We start from the raw sequence: 10,022 nt of genomic DNA, 5'->3' as shown, positions 1-10,022 counted from the left end.
GAACCTGGTAGCGATTTCCAAGGGGTGAGCAGGCTGCCGACGCTCCCCGGAGAGCTGCATGGATGCGTTGGAGGCTACAGGTGGACTCCCACAAAGAAGCAGGAGGAAACGAGCCAGCTGGCTATCCCCTGAAGAAACACAAGAGTTTAGTGGGCCAGGCTGGCCACACCTTGGCAACTCCTAAAAGAACCCAAGAGAAGCAGCCCTGGGTCCCCAAGGCATGCCATGGCAGAGGCTCACCACAGAAGAAGTCCTCCCTCGGTGCAGCTGTATCTCCATGCATGACACTTCTCCCCAATGGGGAAGCCTGCATGAACCAGATGGAGTCAGGGAGGTTCAAGGGGCTGTGAGAGACGGATCCAGGGGTGTCTGATTATCTCAGTGGCTCTAATGCCCTTTCCTATGCTGAAGACTTTGAACAACCAGACTTTGAACAACCAGAACCACAATCTATCTGCCTCCGAGGCCCCAAGCTCATAGAGGCTTGTCTTCTGAGATCACAGCGTGGGAATAAGCCCCTACCAGAGCATCGCCTGTGTGCCTCAGGCCCCTCTGCATGCGGCGGCACAGGGCAGGAGCACCTTTCTTGCCTATCATCTGTCACGTATGGAGCCCAGGCTGCCATGCTCCCACTGCAAGGGCCGCGAGTGTTTGGACCGCGGATGGCAAAACCCTTGCCCAGTGTCCCGTGGCGGCTCCACTGCCATGTCCTGTGGATGCTGTAGCAACTCCGTTCCTCCAGGATCCATGTCAGCCCTGATATCAGCCCAGGCATGCAATGTGCCTGTTCAACGTGGCTACGTGCACATAAAGTCCATCCGAGTGGAAATGAACGGCTGAACGGGGAAGCAGAGCACCTTGGCAGGGTAAACCTCTCGGCTGTCTCCTGAATGCGTCTCCATGAATGCTCCTGCTGGGACTTAAAGCCAGAGGTACCCGGCTAGAGGGTCTTCCCCTTCACTCAGGGTCAAACCAATGCTACATTTGGTGTCAGGAAATTTTCCCCCATGGTTGGACTGGTATAAACTTGGGGGGGAGATATCCCTCTGTAAGAGGAGGCATGGCCCATACCTGGGATCTCTTGAGCCTATATTAACAACCTTTTATTGAAGCAGGACATTGGCCACCATGGTCCCCCTGCTTTACCTGTGGCAGGTTTGGGAGCTATGTCTTGTCTTGTGTCAGGGTTGACAGTAGTTTTATGAAGAGTTTAGATTATGGATTTGTCTGGGATGGTTGGATAGGGAAGATCCTGCCTCAGGCAGGGGGTTGCACGAGATGACTTTTGGAGGTCCCTTCCAGCCCCACTTCTCTAGGACTCTATGAATACACTATACAGTGGAGCATGGCTGGGATATTATGACTTTTCGACACAGCCCTGAGCAGGGGCACAGCAATGCCTAGCGGTCCAAACAGGCCTATTTGTCACATACAGGGGACCGTGGGCCTGGATCCACACAGAAACTGCTAGCTCCCTTTGCTGTTAGAAGGTGCTATGAAGTGTGCAACAACTGAATACTTGCAGCAATCAGTGAAACAGGGATGGGAGCGCAGGTCGAAGGTTAATAACAAGTGCTCCAAGGGGGGACACTGAGCAGAGCACGCTAGCCAGCACCCACTGGCTCTCACGAGCCCAAGGAGCCTGTGGGCACCGTCCAGTGAAACTCTGCCCAGAGCCATGAACAGATGAAGGACTGGAAGATGGTCTCAAGTCAGCAGGGCCCCCACAACCTGAGCCTCCTCCCTGGTCAAGTGGATGGCCAGCTTAGCTCGGGCCAGGAGGAGGTTGGCCAGGAGGTCCTGAGACTTGGTGAGGCCCCAGGTGAGGAGGGCATGAACAAAAAGGTGCAAGGAGAAGAGCAGCCAGAACCTCGGCAGGCTGCTGTGCCAGAGGTGGGCATGTGCCAGGATCTCCCTTGGCTGACTTTGGATAAAATGAATCAGATACGTGCCTGTGCAGGAGCTGACCCTCACTGTCCAGACATGATTAGGAGCTGTGATGCACCTCTCAGCATGCAGGGGGAAAGGACCTGCTGCATGCCTTTGAGAATGGGGTTTACCTCTAGCTTTGCTCCTCTGCCCCTTGCTTGGGGGCTACTGCGCCAGGGTGGTTGGCAAGGTCCAGTTGAGGCTGACATTGCCGCTGTCCTCTGAAGCACATCGAGTCAACGAGGAAGACAAGGTCATGGGGGGAGGCTGTTCCAGCTGGTGGGGGCTGCAGAGGAGAAGTCTTTGGGGTCAAGAGAAGACGGAGGGCTGGAGAGGAAGACGGGGCACACACTTGTCTGATGGAGCAGCTGCTCCCCACCTGCTGCTCATACACAGCTCCCTCCGTGGGAGACCACTAGGTTGCAAGCCCCACCCCACCGTCCCTCACCAATGCATGCCCCTTCCCAAGTGGAGATCCCCGCCTCCACCCCCATCTGGGCACTCTGCTGCCACTAGGAGAAAAGCCTAACGACCCCTTGTCTCACCACAGTACCCAGCACACAGCCCTTCCCCCTGTCCAGTCCCCCCTGAATGCCTTCTTCACCCATGAGCCTGTCTTGTGCCAACGGGGGACACACAGCCAACCCCTTTTCTCTACTGCAAGATGCTGTTCCTTCCCGGAGACCTCTGCCCCCCATACGGCCACTGTGAACAATACATTTCCAACAATTATATGATGCCATTTGGACGCACTGTCCTGCGACAACCCATGCATGTGGTACTTGATTTAATTCCATTTGAAAAATGGTGGGGGGAGGGACCCCCTTGGAAAGTCTATAAATACACCCATTTTAAGCACCAGAAAGGCCCATGAGCCCCTGTCTAGCCTTGGATGCTGCAGGGAGAAGCACTCCCCAGGAAAGCTGGCTGCAGGAAACAGGCCCGTGGACACTCAAGCTACCCACGAGAGCAAGAGTTAGACTGAGACAGCTGAGAGGGAAGCATATCTTGCAACGGGGCATTGACCCAGAGTGGGGGAGAAGTTTTGTGGAAGCAGTTTGCTTATGTTTATTATACTTAGTTCCAGACCAGAGGATCGGATGCTAATAGGGGTAAAAAAGAGGCCACAGAGGTGCCTGAGAAGCACCCAGTACAGTCATCCAGAGAGGGCCACAGACCCCAGGGGAAGAGCAGCGTGCAAGCTGCCCAGCGAGTGTTAGGGACCCTAAGGACTGTCACACGAGTCCAGGGGCCCAAAGCCAAGAGGGAGAGACAGGGCGGGGACCCAGAAGCTGAGGTCTGGGACACTGGACCTTGGACTAGGGGGACCAGCTAGAGAAGCCAGGAAGGCAGAAGCCCCAACAAAAGTTAGACGTTTGAGGGGCCAAGTGCAGAGTCAGGGCCAGGGCCCCCCACCCCCAAACGCTGACTGACATCTGTAAGGCATGGGTGCGACTATAAGAGGCAGCTGGAGTTCATGATTATTGCCCCTAAGGCATAACTGGGGTTGTCTTAAAGGGGAAACCCACCCCATAGAGCTTGGGGCAAAGGAGCCTTAAGGACTCTATTTAAAGGAAAGGCACCCAAGAGGCTACCCCAGCTTCTGGAGGCAGCGCTCCACTTAAAAGACCTTAAGATCAAGTCATGGCAGGCGAGAGACAAGAGGTCAAGGGAGGCTAGGGAGCATTGGCAGGCAGGTCTGACCGCTACAGGGCATCAGGTTGCCTGAGCCTGTCACAGGGGGGTTTCTCCTTTTGAAGCTCGAAATGTCCTTTGCTGTGTATATTAATGGTACCGTCATATCTGCCCCAGCCCACAGGAGACAACCTGAGTATGGAAAAGGCTCTGCTGGTACAAAGGTGCTTCTGCCCATGGTCCGGCTATCCCACAGAGGATGCTGTACTGGTCCAAGTCTCCATACACACACACAGGTAGGGATACTTGAGAATCAGTCCCCTAACAGTGACCCCCCTGCAAATAACTGCACACAGACTGGGCCACAAGGCTGGGGAAAGATCCCAGGCTGAGAGGCAATGGGGGATGTCGTGCCCCACTATCCCCACAACAGGGTTCATGGCCAGAGGTGATGCAAGCTTCTCGACACTGAGCCACTAATGTGCTCTAGCCCTCAGCCCGAGGGACCCCCGGGGGGAGAGGATCAGTCAGGCGCTGGGGACCGATCATGTACCAACCTCCCAGCCACCCAGGGGAGAGTTGATACCAAATCCCCTGGGGATGTGTCCACTTGGAACGGGACCCAACTCAGCATCAAGCAGCTGTCAGAGGGCTGGCGTGTGATAGCCAACCAGGCAGTGAATGTGTCCCCGCTCTCATACACCCACGTTTTCCTCCATCACAGTGAGACATTTCTGCCCATGCAGATCCCCTGCCAGGGGCTTCTGCATTATCCACCAACCTGCAAGGGAAACCAGCCAGCCTCAGGGCTCTTGGGCTGAGCCCCAAAGAGGCAGGTACTTGGCTTCCTCCCCAGCCAGACGCCCCTGCCAGTGTCTGGTTGTGAGCCCCATGCTCTTCATTTCTGAACCCATTTAACTGGGTTATTATAAGGCATCCACCTCTGCAGTAGCTGAGAGCTCAGGTCCCACAGGTCTCCCACAGTACTTTGCAAGGGCTGCAGGGCTGCGCACGTTTCTGGGGTACACACTTATGACTAGATTCACCAGCCTAAACATGGCTATTCGGGTGACCATAGGCCCTGGCTCTCCCTGGGCTCCCCGATATTGTGTGTGTGTCTGGACCCTCCTTGCAACCACAGCTGTGTCGATGCCGGAAAGCAAGAAAAGGGGGCAGGTGGCAGTGGCATGGCACAACCTTGTACCAGCCCTTCTGTGCCTAGATCATGGATACCCTGTTCTTGATATACACGTGGTAGGGGTCGCTCCGCTTGTCCACCTTCCGGGACCGGGTGTAGCCCAGGATCAGGCTCCCCACCGTCGCGGCAAAGAGGATCATGACGAACAAGATGTACATGTAGGAGTTGTCATCCTTGTGGGCCAGCTGGGCCCGGCTGCTGTTCTTCCTCTCCGGGGTCTGCTCCGCTGAGCACAGGAGGGCTCCGTGCAGCGTTTGATTCAGGGCTTTCAGCACCGCATGCAGGCTCCGGTACCAGGGCTCTGTCACGTTCCCGGTCTCCATGTCCTGGCACATCCCCAGAAAAATGTCTGCTGGAGTAAAAGGGAGGGGAGAAGACATTTTTGCTGAGATCCGAACTAAACTTACTTTGCTGCAACTTCAAGCTATTGCTCCACGTGCTCCTCGCTGCATCAAGAAAGAAAAGGTGTCTCCCTCTTCTTTGTGGCAGCCCTTCAAGTATTTGAAGGCTGTTGTCATGCTCCCTCTGAATGGGATGTCCCCTTCCCCCACGCAGATCCTAGCGGGTAAGGCTGGCTAAACACAAGGCACAGGCACGCTGGCGCCCAGGACGCCCATCAGAGCAGAGAGACTGGGACCACTGCTACTATGGAGAACCTGTTTAGGAGTCCTCCTCTCTTCCTCTGTGGCTGCCAGGGGGTGTTGAAGTTGAAGAAGGGACCCCACCACCCCTGTGCAGAGAGCAGGATGCAAGATGTTAATGGAAAAACCCTGATGGGAGCCTCGTCTGCACTGGGCTGTGGAGGGGACGGGGCAGGGAGCACTCAGCCAGCAGGGTCTCAGCCTACTTGGACCCACCAGCCCTGGGGAAGGTCACCCCCACCCTGGATCCTTCATGCCCACGCCCAGCTGCCAAACTGCACCGAGCCGTGTCTTTGGTGGGAGCCGGCAGGGCTGAGCTGTCCAGGGGCGCTCAGGATTTCCACGCTCCGTGCTCACCCACTGAGCCCTGACCAAAACCTCCGGTGATTGCCCCAGGGGTGGGGTCCTCCACTGAGGTTTTCCTCGTAGTTCCCCTCTGAGTCACCCTTCCCCTCTAGGACCCACGCTGGGGACACTCAGCCACTGCAGTTACTCAAGAGCAGCCCAGAGATGCCATTTCCTTCCCTAGGTTGTGGCTGAGCAAGCTCTTGCCACAGCCCCTGTCCCCCCCAACAGCTGATCTCCAAGGCTGGCCGGTGCACACAGGGTATCACGGTACAATGCTGGACAGAGCCGGGCAGCTCCGCTCTACTCCGGGAAGGGGTGGGCAGGGTGCAGACCTCCCTTCCCCACCAGGGAAACAGGTATAGGGCTGGGAAGCAGGAATAAATACCTTGTGCTCACATAGCTTCCAGCTGAGGTGCCTGGGCTTCTAGGTAAAGGGTCTCATCAACCCCATTCAAGAGGCACAGGGAGACCCCCGGTCATGCCAGGGAGCTCAGAAGTCCCAGGGTGGGCCTCTGGGGCCGGTTGCTGGCAGAGACTCTGAAGTCTGGCCTGCCCTGATACTGGGTTATGCCTCTCCACCCTACGGGCACAGGCAGGCAGGGTGGGAGGAGCGTGTGCTGTTGTTGCTGTGTCAGTCCGGTCCTGCGGATAGACAGAGGCGTGAGCTGGCCCGGCTGCTGCCCAGACGTCTTGATCATTGAGCAGGATCCCGTCTACAGCTCTGCACCCCCTTGTGCGGCTGGCCCCATACAAAGTGCCAGGAACCAGCCTGGCGCCTGATGTGGGGGGGTGTCCAGCAAGTCGGGGGGTGCCCAGCTCAGCAGACAACACAAACTCATAAAGTCACAGAGAAGCAGGGCTGGAAGGGGCCTGCCGAGGTCACGTCTAGTCCAACCCCCTGCCTGAGGCAGGATCAGCCCTGTCCAAACCAGCCCAGACAAACCCATTATCCAACCTCGGAGCAAAATCACACAAATCACCCCTGAGACAGCGCCAGGCATCACAGGTAAAGCAGGCAGCCAACATCCTGCTTCTATAAAAGGTTGTTAATATATGCTTGAGAGGCCCCAGGTACCAGGCTACACCTCCTGCTACAGAGGAAGGCAAACCCCCACCCCTGGTCCATAACAAGTTGATCTGGGAGAAAAATCCCTTCCTGATCCCCAAATCCAGCATCAGTCTGACCCTGAGCAGAGGGGCAAGACCCTCTAGCCAGGACCCTCCAGCTTTAAGTCCCAGCAGGAGCGCTGGCACAGCCTGGGCTGCAGACAGCACCCAGCACCTCTGAGCAAGGCTTAAAAGCATCCTGATGCATACTACAGAAAAAGGGGTTTTCCCAGAAGAAATCCTGCTAGTAGCACACAGGCATTGCTACAGCTAGATCAGCCCCAACCAGGGGCTGCCCACCCTCTCCCTGGACCCCCAGTGATGCAGACTCCACCCCTTCCCTTGTGTCTAGCCCCCTGCCTCCCTGCTCTGATAGTGAAGAAGTTTGTCCTGCATAGCTGGACATAGCTAGGCCAGGCCGTGCTGGGCAACCCTGCATATATTTGGGGCTTGGTCGCTGCATGGTGTTGTTTTGTACCCTCTAATATCTCCCCCTTTAACCTCACCCGTCTTCAGCCACTCACCCCTGCCCCTTTTATTTGAAGAGAAAGGACAAAGATGTCAAACCAGCTCAGCAGTGACCGCAGGGAAAGTTCTCCCCGCAGCTTCCTCGTTTCACACACAATCCCGGTGCCTGCTCCCCATCAGGGCCACATGAAGCCTTGGAGCTGGACAGCAAGTCTCAGCAAGACGGTCAGGCATTAAACTGCTGACCGAGGACTTGCTGAGAGAAGAAGGCGCTCACAGGATCAGGCCCTTCACCAGTCACAGAGCCCAAATCCCGTTCTGAGGATGTATTGCCCTTGCCTGCTCCTTATCTCGGGGATAATGCACAGAAACATGAGATGGAAGGGCCCCAAATTCACCCTGGATGCACATCCTTGCAGTCAGGCCCGAGGGGGACCGAGCTGGTTCCCAGCAGGCTCCCATCTCCCCTAGGAGAGCTAACAAACACCCCTCTATCCATCGCAGACCCTGAGAGTCGAGACCCGGCTCTCCCTGATCCGCTCCTCTCTGTCTCTCTTTGCTTCTCTCACTCACCCACTGGGCATGGACCGTGCAGCTTCCCCAGTGCTGGCAGGGGGGTGATTGGAAAGATAAGACCCTGACTCCCATGAGTTGCTGGCAAGGTGTTCTCTGGAGCAACCGAAGTGTGAATCCCCTACCCCGAGAGCTGTGGCTCTCTCCAAGCCCAGCCCCACGGCAGTGGTGTTGTCTCACAAAGAGATGGGTGCTGTTCAGGTGGGATCCCCTGGTACTGCCGCCACCCCCAGGCCTAGCCCAAGTCTCCAAGCAGAGAGAGAGATGTCAGGAGCCAACCTGCACGGTCGAGAACAAAGAAACAAAGACTTTACGGCTCCCCACTGACATCAAACACGGGTCCATTGTAAAGGACATAGACGGGTTTTTGTTCTGCTCTGCAGTCCGCCTCCCCGGTCTGCGATTGCTGGGAGCCTGGCTGCATACCAGCAGCCCCTGGTTAAACATCAACGGCCATAAACACCACCATAAATGTCATGTCACAGCACTGCACAATAGCAAAGGTGTACAGGTCCAATGCCTGCGAGGGTTAAGTAAGGCTAACATCACTCCCTCTCACCTGCTCTGCATTTAGCTCATGGGATTTGATGCACTGGGGTAGCCCTTTAGTCCCGCAATGGCAGCAGCTGTATGGTGATGGGCAGGAGGAAGATACAGCCCAGCCCACAAGGCAGCTGGCCAGTTGTGCAATGCAGCCTGTGCATGGGACAGAAGACTGCTTGAGTCACGAGATCAGCACCCTTCCTTATGGCCCCTGCACAGTAAGATCTCCAGCCCCTCTATAATCCGCCCTCTCCATCCATCTCCAGCCTCTCTATAATCTCCCATCAGGTATTTAAAGACGCTTATCAAATGTACCTCTCAGTCTTCTCTTCTTCAAACTAAGTAACCCTAGTTCTGCTTCAGCCTTTCCTCATAAGTCTTGCCCACATCCTTCTTGAGGCCAAAAACTGGGAACTGGACTCCAGGTAAGGCTCTACCAGTGTTAAACAGAGCAGACTTTCTGCTTCAGCCTTTCCTCATAAGTCTTGCCTTCCTGGTGCCTATTCGCTGTTGCTCTGTACTGGTTTCTCCAAACCGTCCACGTCCTTCTTGAGGCCAAAAACTGGGAACTGGACTCCAGGTAAGGCCCTACCAGTGTTAAACAGAGCAGACAATTGCTTCCCTTGATTTGCAAGTGATGCACCCAGTGATGCTGTTGGCTTTTTTTGCAACAAGAGCACACTGTTGCCTCATATTCAATTTATGCTCCACCATAACTCCCAGATCCCTCTCTGCAGTACTGCAGCCCAGCCAGTCCTTCCCTTGCTGTATCTCTGTACACAATTATTCCATTCCAAGTTCAGGACTTTGCAATTGTCCTTTCTGAATCTCACCTGATTGACTGCAGACCATTTCTCCAGTCTATCCAGGTCATTCTGGATCCTAGCCCTATCCTCCAGAGTATCTGCAACTCCACCCCATTTAGTATTGTTTGCAAATTTGCTAAGCATGCACCCAATTCCATCATCCAAATGTTTAATGAAGATACTAAACAATACCAGACCCAGAGCAGACTCCCCCCACACTTATACCAGCTCCCAACTAGGCACTGGCCATTGATGACTATTTGTTGAGCAAGATGATCCAGCCAATTATGTATGGACTTTACAGTATTTTCATCGAGTCTGTCTTTCCTTAGCATGTTGTGGGAAACAGTGTGAAAAACCTTGCTAAAGTCGAGGTATATCACATCCACTGCTCTTCTGACCAACACCTGGCTTTGCAATAAAAAACTTATACCAGCTGCCAACTAGGCACTGGCCATTGATGACTACTTGTTGAGCAAGATGATCCAGCCTATTATGTATGGACTTTACAGTATTTTAATCGAGTCTGTCTTTCCTTAGCATGTTGTGGGAAACAGTGTGCTGCCAACTAGGCACTGGCCATTGATGACTACTTGTTGAGCAAGATGATCCAGCCTATTATGTATGGACTTTACAGTATTTTAATCGAGTCTGTCTTTCCTTAGCATGTTGTGGGAAACAGTGTGAAAAACCTTGCTAAAGTCGAGGTATATCACATCCACTGCTCTTTTGAACAACACCTGGCTTTGCAATAAAAAACACATTTGTTTCTTT

The 10,022-nt window shown here is 54.7% G+C and overlaps 1 protein-coding gene across 5 annotated transcripts in view; it reads right to left on the bottom strand.

Moving 5' to 3' along the window:
• Positions 1-2,644: 2,644 nt before the first annotated feature.
• Positions 2,645-10,022, bottom strand: part of KCNE3 (potassium voltage-gated channel subfamily E regulatory subunit 3) — a 21,125-nt gene continuing 13,747 nt past the window's right edge. For 2 of the 5 annotated variants that reach the window (XM_006035684.3, XM_014525714.2), the window contains exons 2-3: positions 6,137-6,393; positions 2,645-5,114 (exon numbers count right to left, since the gene is read on the bottom strand). In XM_006035684.3, the coding sequence (XP_006035746.1) occupies positions 4,783-5,097 (315 nt within the window). In that variant the 5' untranslated portion in view covers positions 5,098-5,114; positions 6,137-6,393 and the 3' untranslated portion in view covers positions 2,645-4,782. Of the gene's footprint in view, positions 5,115-5,418; positions 5,495-6,136; positions 6,394-10,022 lie in introns of those variants that run through there. The other 3 variants (XM_025191867.1, XM_025191869.1, XM_025191868.1) reach the window with 3 other exon arrangements.

This window comes from Alligator sinensis, unplaced genomic scaffold (assembly GCF_000455745.1).
Source record: "Alligator sinensis unplaced genomic scaffold, ASM45574v1 scaffold1931_1, whole genome shotgun sequence".
Taxonomy (NCBI): domain Eukaryota; kingdom Metazoa; phylum Chordata; order Crocodylia; family Alligatoridae; genus Alligator; species Alligator sinensis.
The sequence above is the reverse complement of the archived record's forward strand: the minus strand, read 5'-3'. Positions and strand labels throughout refer to the sequence as shown.